General features: G+C 41.3%; 3 protein-coding genes across 5 annotated transcripts; 1 reads left to right on the top strand and 2 right to left on the bottom strand.

Moving 5' to 3' along the window:
• Positions 1 to 153: 153 nt before the first annotated feature.
• barc (RRM1_TatSF1_like and RRM2_TatSF1_like domain-containing protein barc) lies at positions 154 to 1,980 on the bottom strand. Its single transcript, XM_028321241.1, has one exon. It carries the CDS (start codon positions 1,839 to 1,841, stop codon positions 252 to 254), a length of 1,590 nt encoding a protein of 529 aa, XP_028177042.1. The 5' UTR covers positions 1,842 to 1,980; the 3' UTR covers positions 154 to 251.
• Positions 1,981 to 3,994: 2,014 nt separating this feature from the next.
• LOC114364897 (uridine diphosphate glucose pyrophosphatase) lies at positions 3,995 to 6,140 on the top strand. Of its 3 annotated transcripts, none has more exons than XM_028321254.1 (5): positions 3,995 to 4,085; positions 4,197 to 4,405; positions 4,503 to 4,713; positions 4,885 to 4,961; positions 5,109 to 6,140. In XM_028321254.1, the coding sequence occupies exons 2-5, from the start codon at positions 4,216 to 4,218 to the stop codon at positions 5,264 to 5,266; spliced, it is 636 nt and encodes a 211-aa protein (XP_028177055.1). In that variant the 5' UTR covers positions 3,995 to 4,085; positions 4,197 to 4,215; the 3' UTR covers positions 5,267 to 6,140. The 3 variants fall into 3 exon arrangements, with proteins under 3 accessions (XP_028177055.1, XP_028177054.1, XP_028177056.1); XM_028321253.1 differs by having other exon boundaries at positions 4,000 to 4,120; XM_028321255.1 differs by having other exon boundaries at positions 4,068 to 4,089.
• Positions 6,023 to 27,147, bottom strand: pic (DNA damage-binding protein pic). The gene is made up of 23 exons (XM_028321240.1): positions 26,968 to 27,147; positions 26,297 to 26,445; positions 25,616 to 25,881; positions 25,416 to 25,515; positions 25,231 to 25,336; positions 25,026 to 25,108; positions 24,251 to 24,404; positions 23,324 to 23,545; positions 21,635 to 21,797; positions 21,115 to 21,223; positions 20,617 to 20,801; positions 18,336 to 18,487; positions 17,330 to 17,501; positions 16,079 to 16,222; positions 15,514 to 15,637; positions 14,796 to 14,997; positions 13,992 to 14,125; positions 11,390 to 11,515; positions 10,710 to 10,859; positions 10,020 to 10,150; positions 9,084 to 9,250; positions 7,240 to 7,466; positions 6,023 to 6,631 (listed from the first exon to the last, which is right to left on the bottom strand). Exons 1-23 carry the CDS (start codon positions 27,026 to 27,028, stop codon positions 6,548 to 6,550), a joined length of 3,411 nt encoding a protein of 1,136 aa, XP_028177041.1. The 5' UTR covers positions 27,029 to 27,147; the 3' UTR covers positions 6,023 to 6,547.
• Between the last annotated feature and the right edge of the window lie 853 nt (positions 27,148 to 28,000).

Genomic DNA, 28,000 nt, shown 5'->3' with positions numbered 1-28,000 from the left:
CTAGGTACAATAATGTCTGCTAATAAATTATTACAATATTATCTTCTCGTTCTTACAAGTTAGAACCCCCTTAATTTTTATTAGAAAAGAGAAGTTTAGAGAAGAAATAAACAAATTAAAATAAATTTTTATTTTATTTGAAGAATCAACTTACTTTTTAATTAAAACATACTCTTAATACATTCTTTTGTTATAAGTTACTTATGTACTTTACATAAAATGCATTTAAGGCTTAAAAATAAAGGCTTCCATTATACTTCTTCTTTTGCCAGATTTTGTGTATCCATTGGTTCATTAGATTTTTCTTTCAATTCCTCTGATTTTGATTCTGATTTCATTTCCTTTTCCCCTTCTTTGCTTTCTGGTTTTCCATCATCCTTTTGTTCTAGGAACTTGTCCCACTTTTCAATCCGTTGATTGATGTCTGCATCTGTTTCTGCAATCCTGTATTTTGTTCGGCCATCCCAAATCTCTGCAGTGATTTGCCTCTTCCCAAACCATCTCCCATTCATGAGCTGGACCACAGCATCTGCTTGTTCCGGCTCCTTCATAGTTACTTGAGCCACTCCCTCAGGATGACGGTCATAAATGACAACTTTCCTCACTTCCCCACATTTCGTTGCTTCTTCTCTCAAATCCTGCTGGTAATCAAGTATCAGCTGAACTTCTTTATCAAAATCTGTTGGATGGAATAAGTTCTTTACAATAACCACTCTCTCATGTTTTGAGCGCTCCCCTATAAACTTCTCAGGTCTCCAATCGAAGAGCTTTTGCTGCATCTTCTTAATTTTTTCCAACTCTTTCTTTTTCTTCTTTTTAGGTTTCAGTGCAGGATTGTATTCACCTTTGAGTTGGAAGTGTGCTTTTTCTACTTTGATTTTATTTCCCTTAAAATCGCTTCCATCCAGCAGCTTCAGAGCTAGGTCTACTGATTCAATCTTAATGTAAGTACATAAGGCATCTCCTTTGAAACAATTGTGTTCTTTATCTGTATAAAGTTTGACCTTCATCTTTTGTGAGCTTGGGTCTCGTTCTACAAGACCACATTTCTGCATAAAATCTACAAACTCCTCTTCTGTCAAATCTAATGGAAGATTGGATACATACACCTTGGTATTCTTATCTTCCGAGGGCTCAAACCACTGAGGTTCATTTTTCCTTTTAACAGCTGTTGGATCAGCTTTTTTCTGTGTTTCTGTCTTCTCAGGTTCCACTTTATCTTTTTTCTTGTCAGTGTTATCAACAAATCCATATGACATTTGGTAGAGAGCTAAGAAGTCATCATCCACTTTAGGAATCCATGCCTTTTTATCTGCATCCCAAAAACACTTTGATCCATCTGCTTCAGTGTAAACATGGGTGTCATTTTCATAGCTATACTCTCTACCAGGTACATCAGATTCAGCACTTTTGGGAGCCCAAGTGTTAGTGGCTTGGCTCCATGTGTATTTCTGTTGTGTGGAAGGATCTGTGTATATTGCCTCCTCTCCTTCATAGGTAATGTATGGAGCATAGTCGCCCCAAGATGCGTTAGCTTCGGCCGGATCACTTTTTTTATTTTCAGCTGCATTACTTGAAGTCACCTCAGTCTCTTTTGTCTCGCTATCAGGTTTTTTATCGACATCTGGTGCAACCTGCTGGGTGTCTTGTTTATTACCTTCTGCTGACTCACTAGTATTTTTGTCGGAGTTTTCTTCGCTCGTTGCTACATTACTGGAAATGTTTTCAGCACTGGCTCTCTCTTTAGCATGTTGCTCGTCTTCATCGGCTAGTTTTTGTGCAGTCTCGGAGGACAACTTTATGACAAACCCAGAACGAGGGGTTTTATCTTGTTTAGCCATTTTACTAATTGAATTTCCACGTGCAATAAATTGACTACATGATATATTTTACAATAATTCACTAGCTTTGCGGATTTATTAAAATTATTTACAAATTCTATCTCGCTTTTGCTAACAAAATGTTTTTTTTTTATTGAGGCACTATTTATCCGATCGCTTGTCATGTGGTCGGTGGCTATTCTATTTTAACGTACGAATAACATTTCAATTGATCGATTATAGATGACCCACGCTGAACTGTCCCGCCAAACTCAATGACAGGGGGGCGCTACCATCGTTCAACTTTATGGTTTCCAACATGGCAAAAATCGGAACCAGCGATTCGGTATTGACGGTGGCGCCCCGCTGTCAATGTCATCGATAGGACAGTTCAGTATTTTGGAACTATAACAGCAGACATTTTTTTTTTTTTTTTTTTTTTTTTGTGCATATCACAGGTGTATGGTCTGAGGATCCATCTAGGCATGCTTCCACTTTTGTGTATAATCCCGACATCTTTTTAGTGATGAAGAAATCGATGAGATCTGGAGTTTTGTTAGGGTCTGATGGCCAGTAAGTTGGTTCTCCTGTAGATAGTACATTGAGGTTACTGCTATCAATTGCCTTTTTTAGCTCTCGGCCCTTTGTCGTCGTCAATCGGGAGCCCCAGAACGTGTGTTTTGAATTCCAGTCTCCTCCCACAATGAATCTGTCACCAATCGTGTGGAAGAAATCGCTAAACATTTGTTCATCTATGCGATGTCGTGGGGGACAGTACACAGCAGCCACATTCAGCGATCCCTGCCAGTCATCTACAGATATCATTGCGGCCTGTAAGTGTGCGAAAGTAAAATTCGGTATTACGTGGTGTCTTATGTGTTCCTTAATTATTACAGCGGCCCCAGCATGTGATGTGCCATCTGGATGGTTAGCATAGTATACATTGTATCCTTTAATTTTAATCACTTTCTGGTCAGTCATATGTGTTTCAGAAACCAATAGTATATCTACTTTGTTGTAGTTTATGAATAGCTCTACTTCTTGCTTATTCGGGGATAAGCCATTTATGTTCCATGCAACAGCAGACATGAATAGATTATCACTCAAGGTTTAAAATTTAAATTTTAAGACACGGACAGTTAGGACGGAGCAGTTAGCCAGTGATAATTGATTTGAAAAATATCAGAGACCGCTCTTGCAGTCCTACTATTCAATTTTTTTTAAATTTCACTGTGTTGTTGGCAGTGCCACAAGCAAACCGCCCCGAAGCAGTCAAAACACAACTGCTCAAACGATTCCGGTTCCGTGTATTTGTCGTGTCCGTAGATTACTGTACTTTGCTATGAAGTCACACGCAGTCACAGCTTGAAGCTGTCGATACTAGCTGCTTCAAGCTGTCTATGGTAATGGTTCATGCATGATTATGAAACCTTTGAACATCGATTACAATCGATATTTGCTGCTTGCTTGCACCTCCCTTCCCTTTTTTTGACTGACGTCTGTCTGCTCTAATGATATCGATGGGTGCCTGGAACAAAGCCGCAATCGACAAAACACAATTTTACAGGAGAAGAGATTTAGTGTCAATTTTGAATAATTCTAAACTACGAGGCGTATCAAAACGGTTTGTATATCAAACGATGCGTTATTTTTTCTGGAGTAACATTGAATGTGCATAAGGTTATAGTGCTTAGAATATACTTTAAAAAAGGTAGAAATACATATTGCCGCTTCATACATTGAAAGTCGGTTCCGTAAGAGTCCATTGTGGTTTTATTCCCGTAAAAAGTGTGCAATTAATCAAACAGCAATAGTGTATTGCAGCCTCGGGCGCTGATCTGAAGGATACAGTAATAGCCGTTTGCTTGTAGAAGATTTAAATAAAAGTTTTAACATTGTCTAAGGCACGATTATTCCGGTCAACAAATTTTAAATGGTGAATGGGAATAACGATTCAATATCCATAGTGCTTTTGGTAAATCAGGCAGTTTCAAAGATAAAATTCTGAAAAAAATTCAAAAGGTGTATAGGGTGATAGGGACCCGCAGTTTACTAAAATCACTTAATCGGAAAACTGCTGCTATGGCTATTGCGGCTTTGTTCCAGGCACCCATCGATATAATCCACAGATATAATCCATATCTGTGTCTGTCTGACAGTACTGACACTGACTGTCAAATAAACAGATGTTTTTGGTCACTTTACTTCCTTCAATTCGATTTTTCAGAATTTCATTTCTTCAGCTTTCTTCAGGCGAGGCTTCAGGCAGGTTCAGTTGATTAATTACTTTGAAACTCTAGGTAGTCAATTATAAAATTGGTCAAAATATTCAATCCAGTCCTGCAGTCCATAATTAAATAAATATTCTCTTCACAGGTGAGGTTATTAATTTGCAATGGAAGATTTGAAGCAAGTGTATCTCAGCCCGCTTCCCGACTCTCCGTACGTGAAGCCTTTCAGGCTCAACTACACGCAGAATGGCAAGAAGAAGACCTGGGACCTGCTAGAAGTCCACGACAGCGTCGCCATTATAGTCTTCAACGTTACTCGTAAAGTTATGGTTTTTGTAAAGCAATTCCGTCCTGGTAAGATTATTTTGTATTGTATTGACATAGATACTAAACTATTTACTTAATGCTTACTTTACTAGCCAAAATTACCTCACTATATTATTTGTTTTAGCAATTTATTACAACTGTGTCCATCCTGATGACCGTGACGAAGATTTCATAGACACAAAGAAGTACCCGGCCTCTCTAGGCATTGCCCTTGAAATGTGCGCCGGTATTATTGATAAGGAGAAGCCAATTAATGAAATAGCTAGAGAGGAAGTGCTCGAGGAGTGTGGCTATAATGTTGAACTCAAGGATCTGCATAGGATCATATCATACAGGTATCTAAAGAAAATTGTCACATCAGTGGGGCTCAGTACAATATTCACTTCCCTTTGAAGTCTACAGAACAGAATAGGCTTCATAATAATATTCTAGAATTTAAATGTCAACCTAATAACTTATTAATTTTTTGTATTGTCTGTTATCAATAAAATGTTATCTTTTTACAGGGCTGGAGTGGGAGTTCAAGGAGCACTACAAACATTATACTACTGTGAAGTGACAGACGAAATGAAAACTGAACAAGGTTGGTTTGTTTACAACTTGATCCAGCCATTTCAACAGTCTGCAGTGTTGTGATATACCTAGTATAATTATTATCAATCAACCAAACAAGTTGAACACATAAAAACTCATTGCAAGAACTTATAAACCCTAAAATTTGATGTTTCAGGTGGAGGAGTGGATGATGAAATCATAGAAGTAGTTGAGAAGACAATTCCCGAGATTGAGGAGATGCTCAGCTCCCCAGGACCTCTTGCCAGTCCACCCAGCTGTCTGTTTGCACTCATGTGGTTTCTGCACCATAAGGCAGAGAAGTACAGAAAGTAAGAATGCCCGTTTTCGTCATAAATAAATCACAATTTGTTCCTTTTGAGGGTCTCAAAATACAGGCTGTACAATTAATGCATAATATTCTTTGTAAATGCTAGGTTTACTGGTTTATAATATTTTTTTACCCATTTTGTTCATGAGTTTTTTTTGTCACTCATTACTTTTACTTTCCCAAATAAATAAACAAATTGTATAGTTTCACACATTCATAGTTAAGCTCAGACATACATAATATGTATGTATTGGAATAAATGTATAATTTACCAGGAAATTATGTAAATTTCAATAACGTCTCATATCTGTATCTAGAAAATCTAAATACATTTGGAATAATTAACCATCGACTTTCCTTCAGGACCTTTGAGAGGACTTGTGGAGAATGTAAAGAATATTAACGAAAACATACTACAAGTACAAACTCGGTAAAAGTTTAACGTATTTATTTTAGAGTTAATTGCAAGGTCACCCACTGACTTCCATTTATGATAGATAATTTGCAACAGTATGATATGACCTGTGGTATGACTTAATTATCATTACATAATAATCTTGACTAACATTTGTATGCAAAAATTCCAACATAGATTGTACAAATTATAATTCTAGTTACATTTGATAATTTGTGTTGTTATTAATAATAATTTTATTGTATGTATCAAATAGTTTATTCCTCACAATGGCTAATAGATTAGACATTTTACACAATGTTATATTTTTTATTTATTAGGGTTATTTAATTTACTATTTTCTATATTCCAGTGCTGGTTTGTGTGCAACTTTTTGCTAGATTATGCTTTGCTCGCAATAAATGCATTCAGTATTTTTAACAATACTATGAAACTGTGATTATTATGACTTTCTGTGATGTAATCATAGAAATGAATGAATTAAATAAATATAGGTAATTAAATATGAGTTGAAGTTTTTTTTAATCCTTTAATGCCTCTGATGGTTAGTGATCAATGAAACAAGTACATCTGAAGTACATAATAGTATTTAATACATTTTCTCGACTAAATAGTAAATAAAATAGTCCACGAAAATAGCTTGATCTTAACATTTTACATATAAATCAGATTTCTCAAACAAGATATATTCTAAACAAAATTGGAAAGAGATTAGCAAGGCTCTATCTACGCTTATGGATTGATATAGGATTTAATCCTTCAATACATACTCTTCATATTGCAATCAAAGCATCAACTATTGCAAACAGAACCGAACACCACCGCAAGTCACCTTCGTGAACTATTTTATCTCTTTATATCACTGTAAACATTAATGTATCCGCGTGAGATCTTCCACGATTTTTATTAAGTCATCTACAGTTGCATCCCTTTTCATTCCGTCTCCATCGTCGATCTGGAACAAAAGGTCCTATATTAGTATCACAGGGTATGCACGAAAGTAATATGTAAACATGCATGTCTAGGATTGCCCAACTCTGGTTTTGTAGAGACAAAGTCAAGGCTCAGTATAGTAGAAAAGTCAAATCAACTGACCTTTTGTTGAAAGAAAATGAGATAGTACTAAAAGGTTTTCTTCATATTGCAAACGACTGCAATGGGATCTACAGATTTCATGGCATACAGATCGAATGATTAGTTGTTTGCACGAATAAACCCATTAAACATTCCGCGTATGGTAATGAGGGCTATCGTTTTAGCGCTCACCAGTTGGCGCCACTGTAGAGTAAGGTCCTGTCACTTGCTAGTAGCGAAGACAGTGGCGCCGGCTGGTGAGCGCGAAAGTGGTAGGAGGACTATCGCATTTGCGCTCATCAAGATGGCGCCACTGTAGAGTAAGGTCCTGTCAATCGCCAGGGGTGCCAACTGTTAAGTATAAAAACGATAGCCCTCATTGGTAAGGGGAGATGTCTGATGATGATAGCTATGTCAGAGTCAATTTGGTAAACACTGTAAAATTATTCTAAATTAGCACTACGACTGTAGCAACCCAGTGGGACCCACCTGCATCCCTTGTATGGTCTCCTTCTGTATATCCCGGGAGAGGTCCAGGAAGCTTTCGATGAGGTCTCCGTCTATGAAGCCTTCGGCCGCCTCGGTGGTGATGTCCGAGTTCAACGACCTCCAGAAAGAATGCGGGATCTTGCCGACCGACTTAATCGTGTGCGTCAATCGCTCTTCTAGCTGGTGGAGGAACTCGTACAGTTCTTGTGGCAATTGGACTACTAGGCCTGTGGAAAAGAAAATATCGAATTAGACTAGACTAGACTAGACTGCAGCCCACTTAACATCAGGTGCGATTGTGGTCAAATACCTGCATTAAAGCAGATTACCTTATGCATAAAAAAAAAAATATTGCCTCACCACTCTGCTCATAAGGTGACCTTATATGCAGGCCAATGACAATTAGCCAATGATGACGTCCAACCCGTTTGGCCAGGGTGTAGGCAAATCATTTGTCTTTGGTAAATTGGAGAGCTTAGGGCATGCTCCTGCAGTTGAGAGACTAATGCCCGTTTTCACCATCAATCCCTATAATTTTTAGTGACCCCTATGATAATTCCTGTTATGTGTTACCATAGGGGTCATTTAAAAGTTAGGGATTGATGGTGAAAACGGGCGTTAGTCTCTCAACTGCAGGAGCATGCCCTAAGCTCTCCAATTTACCAAAGACAAATGATTTGCCTACACCCTGGCCAAACGGGTTGGGCATAAAGGACCACGTGGTAGATCACCAATAAATAAATAAATCTTTGGACAATTTCACACAGCGCCAGCTAGCCCCAAAGTAAGCAACTTAATGCTTGTGTTATGGGTGCTAGCTTGACGGATATACTACTTATATACTTTTTTTTAAATACATAAATATTATACATAGTCACACCCAGACCCGTCACAGAAATTAAAATTCATCATTTCAATTTCTGCCCGGCCGGGAATCGAACCCGGGACCTCTTGGCATAGTAGTCCGTTCTGAACCACTACACCAAACGGCCGACCAATGAGATGGACGAACCAGATTAGGGCCGCAACTAAGCAGTGTTGCCAACAGCTACCAAAGGCTCGTAGCTAGGAATTTAACAGAAAGTAGCTAGATTGAGTATTTTTTTCTCCCTAAAAAGTAGCTAGAAGTAGCTGAATTCAGAAGTAAATAAAATACTAAAGAAATAAACACTGCAGTTAATAAATCAGCTATAAACTTTAATCAACTTAACTTTAATACTGTGACTACTTAATTAACAAATAAAAGAAGACAATATTTTGATTATCTACCGAATATTATAATTATCTAATATCCCATTTTGTCAACTAGGTACGGCTTTAGGAAAAACGTAATTGTGACAGCACTGGCCGCTTTTCCTGAGCGAATCTTTTATGCATAAAATAGAATTCAGAGTTATTAAACTCATTCTATTCCTCTGTTTATTTTTTATTAATTCATTTGGAAGAACAATCTTTCTACCTCAGCATTTGAATGCGGAAGTGAAAGACATGCTATAGCGAGTTACAAATACTTTGTAAAAATTTATCATAATCAATAGTTGCTAGAAAAAGTAGCTAAAAAATTTAGCTACAAGTAAAAAAAAATTGTAGCTGCCTGACATCAAAAAGTTGCTAAATCTAGCTATAAAGTAGCTAAGTTGGCAACACTCCAACTAAGTGCTCGGTTAGCGAAAGTACCCGGAAAGCTGCAGTCCGCGAGGAATGGCGCCGTATTACGAGGAACATCACTCTGAATCGTGATTCAAAATGATGACCACGACCACTCTGACAAGAGTGTACCGACTGAGAAGATGATATGACGTCACGGCGTGCGAGCCGTGCTGCGTGACGTCACGTGTACTCACAGATGGCGCCGGTGACGGTAGCCAGAAGCACAGGGTTGGCAACGGGCGCGGCGGTGTCTGCGTGCTGCGCCACGAGCGAGCCGTGCTGCATTACATTGACCATGTCTCCAATATGGAAGCGGCCCATGTTTTCTAACTGCTGCCGGTCTTCATCTGTCGTCGCGGCACTGGAATGGACAAAAATAAGTTTGAACTTTAGCGCGTTGTAATGCGAGGCGTTAGGGAATGAGGGCTATCGTTTTAGCGCTCACCAGTTAGCGCCACTGTAGAGTAAGGTCCTGTCACTTGCTAGTAGCGAAGACAGTGGCGCCAACTGGTGAGCGCGAAAGTGGTAGGAGGACTATCGCATTTGCACTCATCAAGATGGCGCCACTGTAGAGTAAGGTCCTGTCAATCGCCAGGGGTGCCAACTGTTAAGTATAAAAACGATAGCCCTCATTGTCAGACGAGCGACTGTTTGCGACAGTGATCGGCTAAGACACACTGACCGTAGTAAAAGACAACCGTGATAGGCGACAGTCGGCTAATGCGATGCCGGCCGTCAAAGACAATGGCCGATTACGACAGATACAGTCAAGTGGCAATGAAGGCTATCGTTTTTATACTTAACAGTTGGCACCCCTGGCGATTGACAGGACCTTACTCTACAGTGGCGCCATCTTGATGAGTGCAAATGCGATAGGTCCTCCTACCACTTTAGCGCTCACCAGTTGGTGCCACTGTCTTCGCTACTAGCAAGTGACAGGACCTTACTCTACAGTGGCGCTAACTGGTGAGCGCTAAAACGATAGCCCTCATTCATACTCCTCGCCATACAAGTGAACCTACAGTCAAATGCAGTTGCAATAAAGCGATTTACAACGAATTCACAAGCCTTTGTAAATCAAACACATTTGAAAATTAATTAATCGTATTTTAAACGGCACACACACTCACCCATCTTTCTGGCAAATGAACATGTTGAAGTTATTCTCGGCGCCGAGGAAGGTGTCGTCGTCGAGGATCTCCACGGCCGTCATCCAGTTGGGGCTGTGGTCGCGCGCTATCTCTTCGAAACTGCCCTCCATCTGCGGAAACCATATTGTATTGTACACCATCGTCAGATAATTACGCGTTACGATGTAAAGTTCGGTCGCCGAGCAGATAGAATTTTGTCCAATGAACCCAAGCTACCCATCCTTATCACTCGCGCGTAATTATATTGCTGTCGCGACTTGTGCGACGGGCGGTCGCAGTGAGTGTGCAAGCGCGACAACAATATAATTACACGCGAGCGATAGATAGATAGATAGATAAGATAAATTTATTGAATAAAGACTTAGCCTAAATACAAGAAACTTAAATGGGGCTATGAAATTATTTGGTTAGTAACAATATTTTAATTAAGGTAGTATACCTAAACTAAGCAAAAATGTTTGCCTGTGTTTTATGCGATAAGTTTTGTGCGATAAGGATGGTTAGCTTGGGGTGGGGTCATTGGATGAAATTCTATCTGCTGCAAAAACGTAATGGGGTGCAAAAACACAAAATTGAAACAGCTTTTCAGCAAGTGCAGTTTTCTGCAAATAAAAGTTACCATCACAGTACTTCAAGAATATTGTGTAAAACTAAAGAAACTTTACTAACCTGTTTATACTGTAATAATGACATGGATCGCATGATATCACCAACTAATATGAAGTCTCCCTTGACCTTCAGATATAGAGCTACGATGTTGTTGAAGTGGCTGCATTCTAACCGCAACTCCTTGTCCGACGTCCATTCGAATAATCGTACCTGAAAGAGATTTTATTTCAGTCAAGACCTGATCTTTAGGCTATTTCAATCCAGTCACTAAACAGGAGAACATCGATAATTTTGTAACAGAAAGGTATTTTTTGCCTATGATGTAAATAATACAAGACGAAATGAAGGCTTTTGATTTTTGTTTCCACGCTGAGTGTTGTTGAAACTGACAGAACAGGCATTCTGAGATTAGATGTTATTGAGTGTTTGTGCGCTGTGTATTTATTTACACGGCATTTCATCTTTGCAAAAAGATGGACATCCTAAACTAAATATTGATTTGAACATTTGATCTCTTGAAATTGCACAGTTGTGAATTTTTCCTGTAAGAATAAAGGTCATAGCAGACTTATCAACTCAGAAAGGTATCATCACCGTTTACATTACGGTGCGGATAAGTGTGCGTTGCAGTATCGAGTTTCATACAAATAATATTGACCGCCTCGAGTTGATATGATTAAGATCCCTTTCCGGGTTGATAAATGTTCTACGTTCTTAAATAACAAGGGGAGCGGACTCACTGTACTGTTGATAGAAGCCAGCAGTTTCCCGTTGAACTCCACCATGGCGTAGCAGGCGCCCTTGATCTCTTTCTCGGCGACCTGCAGCAGCTTGCCTTCTGACCAGTGGAAGAGCAGGAGTCTGCCCTGCAAGTGGAAGGTCAATGTAATACTAATAAAGTAATTAATTTTGAAAAGTTCTTGAGTGGCGACCACGAGCTGGAAGACGTAGCGTGGGCAGGCCTCCCACTAGGTGGACCGACGATCTGGTGAAGGTCGCGGGAAGTACCTGGATGCGAGCGGCGCAGGACCGGTCTTTGTGGAAATCCTTGGGGGAGGCCTTTGTCCAACAGTGGACGTCTTTTAGCTGAAACGAACGAACGAATTAATTTTAAATTTTCGCGGTAAATAAACAGGTTTTAACGCGATAGGTGACATTGAAATATTATCTGTATTTGTCTGACATTTCGACCGGGTTGCACCGGCCGTGGTTACAGCCTGTAACTTACAGGCTGACTGGAGCGTCAACCACGGCCGGTACAACCCGGTCGAAATTCAACTAATAAAGTAACCGACATAACCTGCACAATGGCAGTGGGCGGGACATATAGCTAGAAAAGATGGCCGTTTGGGGCGGCAACGATTTCATCTCTCGACCACGCACTGGAAGACGTAATGTAAGTAAGCTGGCTTCTACTAGGTGAACCTACGACCTGAAGGTTTCTTCCAACCTAGATGCGAGCGGTCATTGTGGAAATGCATGTTAGGTCTTTATTTGAGGTGCAACACCTGTGTAGCCGAGATCCACAGTTTGACCTTCAATAAAAACCCAACCATTGAAGGCCAAGAAGGATCGACTCAACTCCAGTACAAAGCCTTCGTTCAGCCATAAACGTCTTAGTTTATAAGGAAATTAGCGTGGACTGCTGTATGTAGTGCTGTACTAATAGTAGTCCCACGCACATCTTTTTTTTTTATGCTAGCCAAGGCAGGTATTTGACCGCAATCGCACCTGGTGTTAAGTGAGATGCAGTCTAGGATGGTACATATCTGCCCTGTAAGTGCCTATTCACTCTCGCCTTGAAAACGCCCGGATTCAGGAAATACAGCAGCAGGCAGCGAATTCCAGTCCCGCGATTGGGCCAATATAACGGCTAGAGTATAGACTATAGGGCACATAGTACGCAGAATTGACGACCGATGGGGCAGAAAGGTTCTGGAATGGAGGCCGCGTACCGGCAAACACAGCGTGGGACATCCACCCACAAGGTGGACCGACGACATAATAAAGGTAGCAGGAAGGCGCTGGACGCAGGCCGCTACCAACCGGGCAACATGGAAGGCATTGGGGGAGGCCTATGTTCGGCAGTGGACGTCCTATGGCTGAAATGATGATGATGATGATGATGAATGTAGGCAGGCCTCCTATTTGGTGGACCTACCTAGTGAAAATTGTGCAAATCGCAAGTCCTGTTGTTACGGAAATAATTGTGGTAGGTCTTGGTTCAGAAACCTAAAATATTTCCCACCGCGCTGCAACTTTTGTGTATGTATCATCTACTGCAGCATAACAGCCAATAAAAACACAACCAGTGAAGGCCAACTTTGTTCCAGGGGAAAGTCATACTGTCATTGGACCCGCAACGAAATTATTCAGAAGAACATAAGAGGAAATCGTGACGTTTGCCGAAAGTGAGGCTGTGCGAAAAAAAATTTTTAGATGTAATTTTTTTAAAGTGGCGTACTGCGTCAAAACTGTTCGAAGTTAAGAGTAGGCGAACACCGTTGATTTTTCGTCGGCCGATAGTTTAGTCGGGCAGTTGATCAGTATGGGCATGTATGGGAGTGCGCACACTACGCCGATTCGATTTGGCCGATTCTTCATACAATTTAAAATCGGGCACAACTATCTACTAGGTGGACCGACGATCTGGTAAAGGTCGCGGGAAGAGCCTGGATGCGGGCAGCGCAGGACCGTGCATTGTGGAAAACCTTGGAGGAGGCCTTTGTCCAGCAGTGACGTCATTTGGCTGAAACGAACAACTATCGGCCAACTATAAATCAACGGTGTGCGCCTACTCTAAATATTATCTTTCCTCCAGTGCAAAGCTTTCGTCCAACTTTTACCAGCTTTCCTCTTGGCTGAAACATGAACGTGATATAATGCTTAATTCAATACAACATACATCTGTTTCCGCAATTTATTACACCGATCTTGTCGCGACAAGGAAAAATTTCCGTGCTTTTAAGCGATTTTGTGAAAAATATTATTGGCAGGTAGTTGCTAATTGCTCATAAGATAGGCCCCCTTAATTTAATTTATTGTCCGTGGTGCATAATCTTTTTCTTAAAGGTTTTAAACCTTTGTTTGTCACCTGTCATCCGCTTTGCAATGGAGGGAAGTCGAACCTTAATTTCGAACTCCTCCTATGTTCTTCTGATTAATTTCGTTGCGGGTCCAATGACAGTTTAACTTTCCCCCGGGACAAACTTGACCTTCATTGGTTGGGTTTTTGTGGCGGTCAAGCTGTAGATCCTGGCTACACAGGAGTTGCAGTGGTGGGAACGAGAGGTGGGAATAGTCCCGTCTTGGCTGAAAGGAAAAGTAGGCCACTGTAGGTACCTGCTTGGGCTCGGACTCCTCGGGGTTGACGATGGCGGTGCCGACGGCGTAGTAGTGGTTGGGGTCGTCGCTCAGCTTGCACGACACCAGCGACATCGCGAACTCGTTCGGCATCAGTTGGTGTGCGTGGAGAACTGCAATACAGCGAAGAGTAAGAGCGGTTTCGCACTAAATAGAATATGGATCTAAAAAATATTAGAGAAATCGAATCTAATGCGTATCATCATCATCATCTCAGCCATTTTAGGACGTCCACTGCTGAACATAGGCCTCCCCCAATGCTTTCCATGTTACCCGGTTGGTAGCGGCTTGCGTCCAGCGCTTTCCTGCTACCTTTATGATGTCGTCGGTTCACCTTGTGGGTGGACGTCCCTAATGCGTAAAGTTACATATAAATAGTTATACTACGATTACCTACTTATTTAGTTATTTAATTTTTAGCGATAAGAGTCGCATCTCAAACTAATTTGAAAATTATAAATAACTTGAAAAAATCGAACTGCCTAAGGCGGGAATTGAACCCACGACCTTCCGCTTGCCGGGCGACTGCTCTTCCAACTGAGCTACTTAGACACTGGATGAACCCGTCGAAATTTTTAAGTGTAATACGCTGTTACGGCCAGCGTTTGTTTCATCAATGTTGAGTATACCTACCCTACATCTAACAGAAATATTGTTGCAAATATTTAACTGTCAGTTAAGATGAAACAGCTCTTTTTACATAGTTATTTAATTTTTAAATCTTCTGCTCAAGAATTCCGCACGAATTGACGCGCGCTGGCACACTAGCGGGGTCACACTCACCCTCGAAGGTGTGGTGGTCGAGCAGCAGCAGGTTGTGGAGCTCGAGGTCGAGCGCGCTGGGCGCGTGCTTGGGCTGCTGCGGCGGCGCTCCGCTAGTGGCTGCTGCGGCGCTGGATGCTGAGGCTCGCTGACAAACGGCTGCGGTGCCGCCGCCCGCTGTCCACTCTAGCTTGTCTACCCGCATCGTGATTACGGCGAATGTCTGGCAAGAGATAACGAATCAGTGAAGCGAAGAGCCGATGGTTGCGGCTGGGTGGAAAACGAAGGCATTTGAGTAAAACAACCGCAAGAAGATAACAGTGGCTGGAAGAAAGCTTAAGAGCCTACGCTAAAACTTGCGCGGGTGGACTCCAATACTATTGCTGCGCTGTTACTGCACACGCTTGCCGCACGTGTGGAATCCCGACGCACGCGTCCGCACCACACTGCGCTGCTCATGCTATTTTTCGATACAGATACGCGTGCGCGCGTTTTAGCGCAGGCCCTGAGATTGTGTTCTGTGGCTTTCTTTGGAAGATGTCTTTCAGCAATAAACTATTATTGAATAAAATTATGGCATGCGCGTGCAGTGAAAGAAACAGGTACGCTTTAAAATTAGTTACAAAATAAATATCAAATGACACTGATGATTTATTTATAATTTATTCTATCGCATTAGGTCAATAACCTAATGCGATAGAATAAATTATTTTGTATGATGGATTATAGAGTAACATACCTGCGTGGCTTCCTGGTAGGCAATGCGACGCGGTGTTTCACCCAGAGGCACAGTTCGAATATGAAGCTTTTGGATTTCGTCTATAGTGCCGATTGTCACTGTGCTGTCTGTGGCCAGGGCTAAGCTGTGAAATCATAATATACCTAGTAATTTCAACGGCTTGCCTTAACGAATATTTTGGTCTTATTTTGTGCCCTAAAATCGGCGAATGAACAACTCGACTTCAGAATGAAGTCACATCGATCGAATTTACATGGAGTTCGTTGTTGTTGCATCGAATTTAATGGGAGACCTAATGAATAAGAGAAGTTTTACAGATTATTCATATCTGATACGAAATTTGTCAAGGACAGGATTTAAAAGTAAATTATAAAACAAAAAAATTAAGATGTCACTTTCAGACAAACGCAACGCTACGGCCTTTCATTTTTGCTTTCTTCATATTATTAAATTATGTAGAGAATCAAAATTCTAAAAAAATGTACAAAATCTTCTACTTATTGTGGGTTGTAATTGTCATAACTTTCTGGTATAAAACTTTATCTGAAAGTGCTAACAAACTTACCTGTCAGGATACGCGACGGCGTTGAGCGAACACATATGCGTGACTTCCTTCAGATTGACGTTTGAGAAGACGAGCTTGTGGTTGGAGGAGAATATTACGGTCGGCCGGTCGGAGCACGCGAAGATGTTTGTCGTGGATAGAGATCTGGGGACAAAAGATTTATTATAACTTAAAAAAAAACCGACTTCAAATGCGTGAACACAAATAATACCTATTCAACATAAAAATAATGGTTCAAATTGGTTAATAATCGGCGGAGATATTGCGTATAAAAAAGTTCATCCCCAATTTTCCACCCTTGGGGGTTGTTTTTTTTATTATTAAATTTAAATGGGACCACCCTTGAGATATTACCTATACATCGAAAAAAGATTTGTTCAAATCGGTTCATTATTGGCGGAACTATCGCGTAACAAACATAGAAAAAAAAACATACGGGTCGAATTGAGAACCTCCTCCTTTTTTTGAAGTCGGTTGAAAATAGTAAGACACAGGTTTTAACGCGACGTTAATTAATGAGTTACATGAGTACATAATGTAACTCATTAATAAACGTCGCGTTAAGACCCGTGTCTTACTATTTTAGTTGAAATGGAACGCGAAAGTTTAAAAATTTAAAAGGTTTATTCATTCTCACTCCACGAGTAGGGATTGCAATTCCGCAAACCAGGATGTCATTTGCTTCATAAGAGCGTTTATTTTGGTATGCCTTAGAGGAGGTATTCTGAGACCTCTCTCTGAGAGGGGTATTCTGGAAGAGGGAGTATAATTCTGGACTTAGTGTATTCTAGGAGAGTATTCTGGAAGAGGGATATTCTGAGAGGGGTATTCTGGAAGAGGGAATATTCTGGACGAGGTGTATTCTAGGAGAGTATTCTGGAAGAGGGGTATTCTGAGAGAGGAGTAGTCTGGGTGAGGGATGTCTGAGAGAGAGGGGTATTCTGGGAGAGGGATATTCTGAGAGAGGGATGTTATGAGAGAGGGGTATTCTGGAAGAGGGGATATTCTGGGGAGAGGGATATTGAGAGAGGGGTATTCTGGAAGAATGAGTATTCTGGGAGGAGTATTCTGGAATAGGGGATATTCTGGGAGAGTATTCTGGATGAAGGGGTATTCTGGGCGAAGAGATATTCTGGAAGTGGGTATATTCTAGAAGAGGGGATATTCTGGAAGAAGGGATATTTTGGAGAAAGGAGGGGTAATCCCCTGGGTACGCCTATTATATTCGTCAGTCCACCGCATGTCTCTCACCTGAAGGTCCGCAGTACTGTAGGCTGTGTGCCGAGCGTGAACTTCTTCTTGTTGCTGAGCACGCCGCTGTCCTGGTCCAGCGTGAAGTAGAACATGGAGCCGTCGCCAAGAGCGCACAGTAGGTAGCAGACTCCTTCAAGCACGCATATGAGAAGCGAACGCGGGATTATTTCTGAAACAACGATTGTTTGCTGACTTCTTGGAGGGAACGACACGTTTTATTTTATTGCCATTTTAGGCAAATTTCAGATGGTTATGAGGTAAACGGTCCAATGTAACAATATAGAATTTCTTTACGCGCAAAAGAATGCACGCGCGACCAGCTGAACTTAGCTAAGTTCCGTGTTCTAACGCAATATGGTGTCACAGTATGTTGCACCGTAACAGAATACTGTCCAAGCATACTGATAGCGTCGTATCAAAGCACGGGCACTAGCAATACATATAGATTTGCATAACTTTAATACAAGACACAAAAATAAACTTGCCGTTCCAAATTTCAGATTGCATAAGATTGGTAATTCATTTATGGGAAAATTTATTAAATTCTTTAATAAATTACCAAAAATTGTTGTAGAACTACCCATTCATAAATTCAAAGCACATATTAAAAGTACCTTAATGAAAAAGGGCTACTATAAAGTCGATGATTATTTAAAAGATAAAAATGTTTGGGATGCGTTACTGCCTCGCATAAATATTTATAACTTTGTACATTTTAAAGCATGTAAACCTTTGAAAAAGAGGCTGACAATAGTGACTGAGTTTCTTGCGCTGCTTCTTCTCAGCACTGGCCCATTTATTGTCCTGAAGCAGTGGTAGGGTTAATACTGGGACGTGTAAAAGTGCTTTTTTTAAGCCTATTTACAGAAATAAATGAGTTTTATGACTTTTAAACGGATCCCACATATCTTGAGCAAGCAAATAGTTGCGAATCAGTCGCTGTCTCGTTGCGATGTGCCTATAAAGGTCCACAGCCCCACTGTCTCCCAGCTGTGGGACGTACCTCCAGACAGCTTCTCCTTGTGCAGCGGCGCCAGGTCGGGCAGGCGGAGCACGCGCACAGAGATATCTGTCCATAATCCCACGCCTAAAAGAGCCGAGTCACCACCCGGGCCGAGGTCCAAGCACGCCACTTCCTCGTCCATGCACACCTCACTGCATAGAGAGACAAGAGCTTGGGAATAGGGGGAATAATATGGCTGTAGTTTTATACAGTTCGTTCTTTCATATCAGGCAAGTGACGTCCAATGCTGGACAAAGACCTCCCCGAAGGATTTCCACAAAGATCGTCCTACGCTATCCGTATCCAGACACTTCCTACGACCTTAAAAAAATCTGAAAGTATAGTTTGATGATATCTTGACGTCTCCACTGTAGAGAAAAGAACTTCTCTTTACCAGTAGGCCTAAGATGCGCACCGCGATAAGCGGTTATCACGCCATTTTATCGATTTTGCCCATACATTTTGACGTCGATAAAAGTTATCACGGCGCGCATCTTAAGCCTACAGACAGAATATTTTTTGGCCTACACTTATTTCTCACGCTGACCAGACGGATTGGTAAAGATGGTCTTAGGCGTTAGCGTTAGGGAAAGCGTCTCTCACTATAGTCTGGTCCGGGAGCACGTAGAATTTTGTCCAATGACCCTAAGCTACCCAATACTACCCATCCTTATCGCTCGCGCGTAATTATATTGCTGTCGCGACTGTGGGACGGGGCGCCCGCAGTGAGTGTGCGAGCGTGACTTACTTGACTCCACTGCCTACAATACTGTCTAGAATGCGCACCGGCCGCATGCGGCGGCATGCGGCCGCACATACGGCGCGGGTCTCGCTGCAAGCGACCACGGACACGCCACGGGAGTTTTGCGCTCTCTCTACAGCCTACCATAACGCTATAGTCTGGTCCGTGAGCACGTAGAATTTTGTCAAATGACCTCAAGCTACCCATCCTTATCGCTCGCACGTAATTATGTTGCTATCGCATTCGCACACTCACTGCGGGTGCCAGTCGCACAGTCGCGACAGCAATTGTAATTACGCGCGAGCGATAAGGATGGGTAGCTAGGGGTCATTAGCCAAATTCTACGTGCTCACGGACCGGGCTTCAGTCTGTTACAGCATCATATAAATATTCCGACACTCACGCTAGCAGCTCCAAGGCGCGGTCCAGTACTGCCACAAGGTATATTCTCGGCCCGGCCGCACATACGGCGCGGGTCTCACTGCTAGCCACCACTGACACGCCACGGGAGCCACGCCCTCACTCTACTGCCTACAACACTGTCTAGATACTGCGCCACTCACGCTAGCAGCTCCAAGGCGCGGTCCAGTACTGCCACAAGGTATATCCTGGGCCCGGCCGCGCACACGGCGCGGGTCTCACTGCAAGCCACTACAGACACGCCGCGAGAGTCACGCCCTCTCTCCACTGCCTACAACACTGTCTAGATACTGCGTCACTCACGCTAGCAGCTCCAAAGCGCGGTCCAGTACTGCCACGAGGTATATCCTTGGCCCGGCCGCACACATAAAACCTGAGGGCTTAGTGTGAGTTTACATCAAACGTCCTCACTAGTTAAAAAATACTAAAATTTTAGTTCTTCAAAGTTTCCGCTATAGGCGCTGTACAATCCGTCATACATTTAATGTAATTTTTTTACGCGCTCACTAGTGACCACGTTTGATGTAAACACATTAAGCCCTCTGGTATCCTCTTCAGGAGAATGATCCTCTCTTTACCAGATACATTATGGAAGATTCGGTCAGACGGATTTGAGGAGCCATATTTGTTCCTTAGTCGCGGTTTATGACATTCCCGGGAGGTCGGCATGTTCTTAGGGCATCTAGGGAGGACTTTTTCCACGAAGAAAAAATAATTTTCAATAACTATTTCAGCACTCACGCTAGCAACTCCAAAGCGCGGTCCAGTACTGCGACCAGGTATATCCTCGGCCCGGCCCGCATACGGCGCGGGTCTCACTGCAAGCCACCACGGACACGCCCCGGGAGTCTTACGCTCTCTCTACAGCCTACCATAACGCTATAGCCAGACTATAGCGTTATGGTAGGCCGTGAGCACGTAGAATTTTGTCAAATGACCTCAAGCTACCCATCCTTATCGCTCGCGCGTAATTATGTTGCTATCGCGTTCGCACACTCACTGCGGGTGCCAGTCGCACAGTCGCGACAGCAACATAGCTAGGGGTCATTGGCCAAATTCTACGTGCTCACGGACCGGGCTTTAGTCTGTTATAGCATCATATAAATATTCAGCACTCACGCTAGCAGCTCCAAAGCGCGGTCCAGTACTGCCACAAGGTATATCCTGGGCCCGGCTGCACATACGGCGCGGGTCTCACTGCAAGCGACCACTGACACGCCGCGAGATCCGTCCGCTCGCCATTCCGCCGTTAACTCCCACCCGTTAGCGCCGCGGCCGATTAGGCGGATGCCTTCGTCTGTCACCTAAGAAATACACATTTTGTTTTAAAACTTAACTTTGTCAAAGCTGCTCACGTGACATTGGTAAAATCGTGATTCTCAAAACCTAAACTGACAAAAATAAAAGAAGAAAGTTTATGTGTATGTCATAGCATAGACAAAGATTTAGGCCCAATAAGTGACCCTCTTGCACATCTACAGACATTGTGTCTAATTTTAGTAGGTTTAGTAAGTAAAATACAATTTTAAGCTAGAGCATAGACAAAAGTTGAATATTCTATGCATAGTATTATCACTTTTAAGGTTTTGGGAAATAGTATTAGAAACTTATACTTACTTGAATTAATTGATCATAGCAAACATTCCCTGTGAAGAAAGTCTGTCTATCTGACACAAATCCTTTGATTTCTGTTTCCTCCACCTCCTCTCCATTTAATGCTAAGACCCTGAAAATATATTTTTTTTTATCAGACAATACAATAGTATCATTGAATAAGCGACAGCGCACACTGGGCGAGAAGTCGTGACGACAGCTAATATATGAAATGACACTCGCACGCGTTTTGTGGCCGCGTCTGTCGCCGCGATTTCTCGCCCAGTATGCGCTGTCGCTAAGAATATCAAGCAAAAGCATCAAACTATTTATTTGTGAATTAAGTATTCAAATAGATGCCGACAATATTTTATTTATTTGTTCTGTACAAGTAACAGTACATTTACAATTTAATCAGATCTGCCAAACTGTACGACAGTTTGTCGGCAGTAGCTCTCGTGGACTTAACGGCCACACCATGATGATACCATACAATTCTTCAAGTACTGTATCTAGAAAGCCAAATTTTTCCACATGTCCTCACCTTGTTTGTCCCACAAAAGCCAAGACCAGCGTGTCGTGGTATGAGGAGTTTTCCGCTAAGGTCAGAGCCCACATGCCCTTGATCCCGGGCAGGTCTATGGACGCCTGCTCTTGTATGCCGATCCCGTTGCGGATGATACGCAAGGAACCCATTTTGAATGCACCTGTACAAATAACATGTTTGTTGTCAATGATAAGGTGAGGGATAAACTGTAACCTCACTATTTTAGAGCTGGGTTTTGCAGTAAGGAATGGGATACAAGTGGTTTAACTATAAGGGCTATTTTTCACCGGGACACAATGGCGGCGCAACCAGTCGCCGCTACCAACAAAATGTGTAGAGCTTTGCGCAACCAAACGGATACCAAGTGAGTAACTCTCTATAGAGCTGTATACATTTTGTTGGTAGACGGCGACTGGTTGCGCCGCATATCCTTTGTCGGAGTAGTGTAGTGTCGAAGTAAAGTCATGTCGGCTACCTAAGTACACTCCGACAAACTTTACTTCGACATTACGTTACTCCGACATTTCTGAATATCGACATGACTTTACTTCGACACTACACTACTTAGACAAAGGCGAATATCCTTTGTCGGAGTAGTGTAGTGTCGAAGTAAAGTCATGTCGATATTCAGTAGTGTCGGAGTAACGTAATGTCGAAGTAACGTTTGTCGGAGTTCAGTTTTTGAGCCCGGTGCCCCGGTGAAATGTAGCCCTAAGACTAGCGCTTTACTTAGTGCCTGAGGTATGGAAGCGACACGGGAGGCGTGACATTGACATATTGTGACGTGACGGAGCATTATAAATGTGAAAAAGATCTAGCCTCGCCGACGTTTGTTCTCATACTTCAGCAGGTACTGACTGAGCTAGGCAATCAGTGTATTAAATGGGAACCTAAATGGATTTTACAGTTTTTAATCATTCTAATCTAAAAGATGGTCTAATTAGATTTGTCACTATTGCTATGAATAATTCTTATTGGTATAAATACAGCTTCTATTTCTATTCATGGTTGCTTTAGACCACTTTCTCATTGGAACGATAAGATACCAAGATGTGTCGGGCTCTCGGACGGCACCAGAAGGGTCTCTCATTGAATTCATACTGTCTACCTATGTGGGCGTATAGGGAACACGTGCGTGTGGACTAACACTGATTATAAACGACTAACTTTACTAAAGACAAGCTAGAATGTAAAGACTGGTTCGTAATTAAATCAATACTAGCTTTCCGCCCGCGGCTTCGCCCGCGTGGAGTTTTGTCTGTCACAGAAAAACTTTATAGCGCGCGTCCCTGTTTCAAAAACCGGGATAAAAACTCTCCTATGTCCTATCCCGTGACTCAAACTATCTCTATGCCAAATTTCATCAAAATCGGTTCAGTGGTTTAGGCGTGAAAGAGAGACAGACAGACAGACAGAGTTACTTTCGCATTTATAATATTAAAGCCTGGTCCGTGAGCACGTAGAATCCCGTCCAATGACCCCAAGCTGCCCATCCTTGTCGCTCGCACGTAATTATGTTGCTGTCGCGCTCGCACACTCACTGCGGGCGCGCGTCGCACAGTCGCGACAGCAATATAATTACGCGCGAGCGATAAGGATGGGTAGCTTGGGGTCATTGGACGGGATTCTACGTGCTCACGGACCGGGCTTTAGTATAGAAGTATAGATTAGCTGTTAGTTACTTACCAGAACAAGTGATAAGCTGGTTCTGCCCCTGCCTCTCCAAGTCAACCACGCACATATCCACGATCGGCGCGAGGCTGGTGAAGCTTTCCATAGGCTGCACATACTGGTTGGCCTCGTCTCTCGTGGTGGACAGGCGGACCAGCGCAGAGTCGCCCAGCCGGGAACCAATGAACACCACCCCGTTGTCGAGGTACGTCATGCATTCCGGGATTGGTATGTCTCCTGGAAATTTTTAAGGTTACTTCTTCGTACGCAGTTGTTCTTATTTTTTAGAATTGTTGTGGAAATGCTTTGTCCAGCAGGGAACGTCATTTGGGTGAAACGAAGCTAGAGGGCGCTTTACAATGCCCACTACCTGGCTTTACATTTTCATATGCATCACTGTCTATGAAGTAACATACTCATAATATTGAGCACACTACATATTTCATGTTTCTTCTATTTTGACATAAAAAAACGAAACAATTTTGTTCACAGAAATGTCTACTATATTATGCCGAGTGATATTTTGACTTTATCTATCAATGTAGGCATTAATTGTTAAATTGTAGTGTATTTGCATAGAATAGGCGACACGTAACTCCAAAAAACAAATAAGCAATTGGAAAAATGTAAAATGTTCTGTAAGAGAAAACTTGTAAGACACAAAATAATACATTTTTTTAACACATTGTCTAATATATGTGTTAAAAATGTATTATTTCACCAGTGAGCCTTGAATAATAGATATAATGCGTCTAGTTTTTTGGCTGTCAAATACTACTCTCTTCTTAAGCTCTGAATATAAGCTTGGCGATCCACAACGATTTCACGCGGATGCAATATTGTGTCATATTTTAACCAATTTACAATATAAAAAAGTTAAAAACATAAGCCCACTGACAGGGCAACTTTGTTTTACAGTATGTAGAGATCTAAGTTTCTCACCAAGTAGTTCCACCTTCAGATCCTTGACAGTCTGCGTGCCGTCCATCTTCTCTTGCAGCTCCAGAAGCAGCATGAAGAGCCTGCCAGCGATGTCTCCCAGCAAATACCTGTGGCCCGGGGTGTCCACGCGGCAGTAGCAGTTTATTGGGGTGAGCTGGGAAAACATGTTTACCTGAGACCTCAACAGTGGCATATAAGGAGTTAAAATGAGATGAACTATGCACAACATGAAATATGTATGTGTAGACTACGTACTTTAATATTTTCATATTAGTGTTTAAGTAAGATGTACGAATAAGAAGATGTACTGTGCACAACATAGGATGAGTTGCACCAACTTATTTTACAACTAGCTTTCCGCCCGCGGCTTCGCCCGCGTTGAATTTTGTCTGTCACAGAAAAACTTTATTACGTGCGTCCCTGTTTCAAAAACTGGGATAAAAACTATCCTATGTCCTTTCCCGAGACTCCAAATTATCTCTATGCCAAATTTCATCAAAATCGGTTCAGTGGTTTAGGCGTAAAAGCAAGAAAGACAGTCATAGTTACTTTCGCATTTATAATATTAGTATAGATGTAACTTTAACAATAACAACAACAAGTAAATATGCTATGTTCAGCAGTGGATGTCCTTTGGCTGATGATAATTAACAATAACCGGTGTTTTTGTATGGAGTTAGACAGATTTTTGACGTAAGATGGTGCAACAGCCTAAGAAGTAATAAATAAATATTAGCCTTGGATATGGTCAGATTCAATACAAAGTATAAGATACCTTTATCTGAGGTGGAGCTACAGCTACATAGTTTTGTCCATCATGATATACTATTGATTCTTGCCCAATTACAATGGCACCACCTAGAAAATAAATTATTTATAAACATTGTCAAGTGCAGACAATATAATATCAACTTTGTCCTTTTAATATGGCAACATTTCAAGGCCCTATATGTATGATTTTTCACTTTTAGTTTACTTACCAAGAGGACTAGGAACAGGTATGAGTATAGAGGCTTCTGTCTCCACATTGTCTTGCTTCCAAGGTATTTTGCAGAACTCCTTATCTCTTACATTCAGTTCATGTGTCTGAAAATGTATGAAAGTTGCTTAATTTTCTGGTCAGAGGTATGTAAACTTGTATGTAAGTTATGTAAATAGTTTTTACCTTTATATGTCGACCATTGAGGTCTTGGTGAATTAAGATTAATGTAGGGTTGGCACAGCCATGCATAAATTCAACATCAAACACATTCAGTTCTTCCAACCTGAAATATTTTTGTTTTAATTCATTTTAGACACATCACAATATAAAATTAGCACAAATTGTTCTATAACTGTAAATATGCTACTGAAAGGTTGTATTACCTTAATGATACAGCTTTTAGTTCTGTAGAATCCTTATCTAAAGGTATAATCTTAAATAAACCATCATAAAGACGCAGACCAATGACCCTCGCTTGGGGATCTATGACTGCAAGCATGCCGTTCTCAGAAGGCTTGCCAACACGACTGGACACGTCTCCGTGGGCACGTGTGATTACTTCCAGCTGATCATTGGGCCCCATTTTCCATTCTAATATCATGGCGTTGTAGCGAGCAGTGAGGATAAATACCAGGTCTTTGTTTTCATCCTAGAAGCAAGGTTAAGTGGATTTTGTCAATCTTTTTGTATTACAGTAGAATCCCGATTATCCGGATCAATTAAAACCAGGGGTGTTCCGGATAATCGATTTCAAAGTAAAATCAAACAATATTTAACTTTTTACAATAGAAAAGGTTTTTAAATTATTTAGAGTCTAAAAATCTAAATTTTAGACCATTAAATGAATCCAATTCTTTTAACAATGAACTAAGATGAAGTCTATACCTCGTTATGGTGGCTGCCCTTCTGTTTTTATGGGTCCAAACCATAAATCGGCAATTAGAAACTGTGAAGAATGAGTCCGGATAATCGGATATCTGGGTAATCGAAGTCCGGATAATAGAGATTCTACTGTACTTTAAAAAAATATCATAATTGCGATGTTACAAGGATGTAAGACTCACAGGAGGCCTGAACATCTTCATTTTGGCAACTCTCCCATACAGCCCCACTTCCTTCATGGGGCGCAGGCCCTCCGGGGTCACCAGATACATCTCCAGGCGGGTCACCTTCGCGACTAGTAGATTGAGATCCGTTGGAGATGTGAAGTTGCCTAGAAGATTTGAAATAGCCAATGAAATTTTGATGCCTTGGTAGCTCATTCGATTGATTTAATGTCTAAGATATTGTTGTAAAATCATGCAATAACATTTGAATAATAAGTTTACAACAAAATTTATCAGAGCTAAGTCGCAAAAAAGCTGACTAATGAAATGAGCACGTATTTACTGTAGACTAATGAACCTGAGAGTAACCAAGAAGGATTTTTGTATTTCTACTCTGCCTTAATTCATGTTGTCTGCATTTTCAGGTCATGTAGAGTGGGAATGTAGGATACAAATGGAATTTTCTACGACACAAACACATTGCTTGGCGGGCCATTGCGCCGGTTCTAAGTCCATTTCAGACAGTTTAATTCGATATATCGATCGTTATTATAAGAGACAGGATAAATCCAAACAAACTAAGCTAAATATCTAAATAGAATATCAATACAAAGCGAAGATAGCTTGATGCGCTATAATATTGTAGTTAACCTCAATGAAGAGAAACGGCAATGAATTTCACGTCTTACCTGTTACGCATGATATTACAGCTGTTGGTTTCTGCGCAGTAACCACGTAATGATAAGCCATGATGGTAATTTACACTTTCAATCACTACAATTCAAGAAATTCATCAATATTATTTCGTAAAATTCAACAACACAACCCGAGCGGCCTTGTTTGAAATAAAGTAGTGTTGTTCAAGTCGTTGTAACGTAAAGTCGTTAACGTGACAACTCGATTTCGTGAACTTCAATTTAGTCTCGATTTTTTCAAATAAAGATTTTCTGCAACCGAATGAAATACAATCGATTGATTGATATTAAACTGATTTTAGATTATTTTCATCTTTTCAATGAAACATATTTTTTAAACACAATAACTAATAAAATTGTTACTTGATTTAAGTATTTTGTGTGTACTAGCATCTTACATGTTAGATCCGCGTGACTTATTTAATTGTAGACGTTCGATTATGGTATGAAGACCTAAGCTTTTATTTTTTCGCATATTTTCTATGTATATGTTACGGTTAATGTGATAAATTGAAAATTATTAATAATAACCGGTTATTATGAATAATTCCCGACAGTCGCGGTGAAAGTGATAAATTAATCACATTTAACAGTGATTATTTAATAATTCAACCTTAGTACTAACAAAATTTCATAAAAGAGAACAACATCTTGTGTACGTGCTCGTGTACAGCCAAACTTTTGAACGTTTTGATATCATATCTAAATATATTATAAAAGGAGAAACTGACTGACTGACTGACAGATCAACGCACAGCCTAAACGGCTAAACGTAGGCACTTGAAATTTGGAAGGGACGTAGCTTAGGTACCATAGAGGTGCACTAAGAAAGGAATTCCCGAAATTCCCACGGGAACGGGAATTAGCGGGAAAAACGGGATTCACGCGTACGAAGTCGCGGGCGGCCGCTAGTATTAATATAATTTGGCATAATGAGTTTGGAATGTTTCTTGCATAATATTACTTTTCCATGATGCCTATAACATAATGTTTTGATTTAAAGTAAAAAATAGGTTAAGGTGCGGCG

Source organism: Ostrinia furnacalis, unplaced genomic scaffold (assembly GCF_004193835.3).
Source record: "Ostrinia furnacalis isolate ACB-3 unplaced genomic scaffold, ASM419383v2 OfSCF7487, whole genome shotgun sequence".
Classification (NCBI taxonomy): domain Eukaryota; kingdom Metazoa; phylum Arthropoda; class Insecta; order Lepidoptera; family Crambidae; genus Ostrinia; species Ostrinia furnacalis.
Note: the sequence above shows the minus strand (reverse complement) of the source record. Positions and strands in the feature narration are given on the sequence as shown.

Bases quoted from the DNA above. Each gene is read 5' to 3' on its own strand.
- barc (XM_028321241.1), bottom strand. From the start codon at position 1,841: ATGGCTAAACAAGATAAAACCCCTCGTTCTGGGTTTGTCATAAAGTTG.
- pic (XM_028321240.1), bottom strand. From the start codon at position 27,028: ATGGCTTATCATTACGTGGTTACTGCGCAGAAACCAACAGCTGTAATA. The intron at 10,860-11,389 runs GTGAGTCCGCTC...AATCTCTTTCAG, and splicing joins TGGCTTCTATCAACAGTACA to GTACGATTATTCGAATGGAC. The intron at 9,251-10,019 runs GTGAGTGTGTGT...TGTCCATTCCAG, and splicing joins TTCATTTGCCAGAAAGATGG to TGCCGCGACGACAGATGAAG.
- LOC114364897 (XM_028321254.1), top strand. From the start codon at position 4,216: ATGGAAGATTTGAAGCAAGTGTATCTCAGCCCGCTTCCCGACTCTCCG. The intron at 4,406-4,502 runs GTAAGATTATTT...TATTTGTTTTAG, and splicing joins TGTAAAGCAATTCCGTCCTG to CAATTTATTACAACTGTGTC. The intron at 4,714-4,884 runs GTATCTAAAGAA...ATCTTTTTACAG, and splicing joins CATAGGATCATATCATACAG to GGCTGGAGTGGGAGTTCAAG.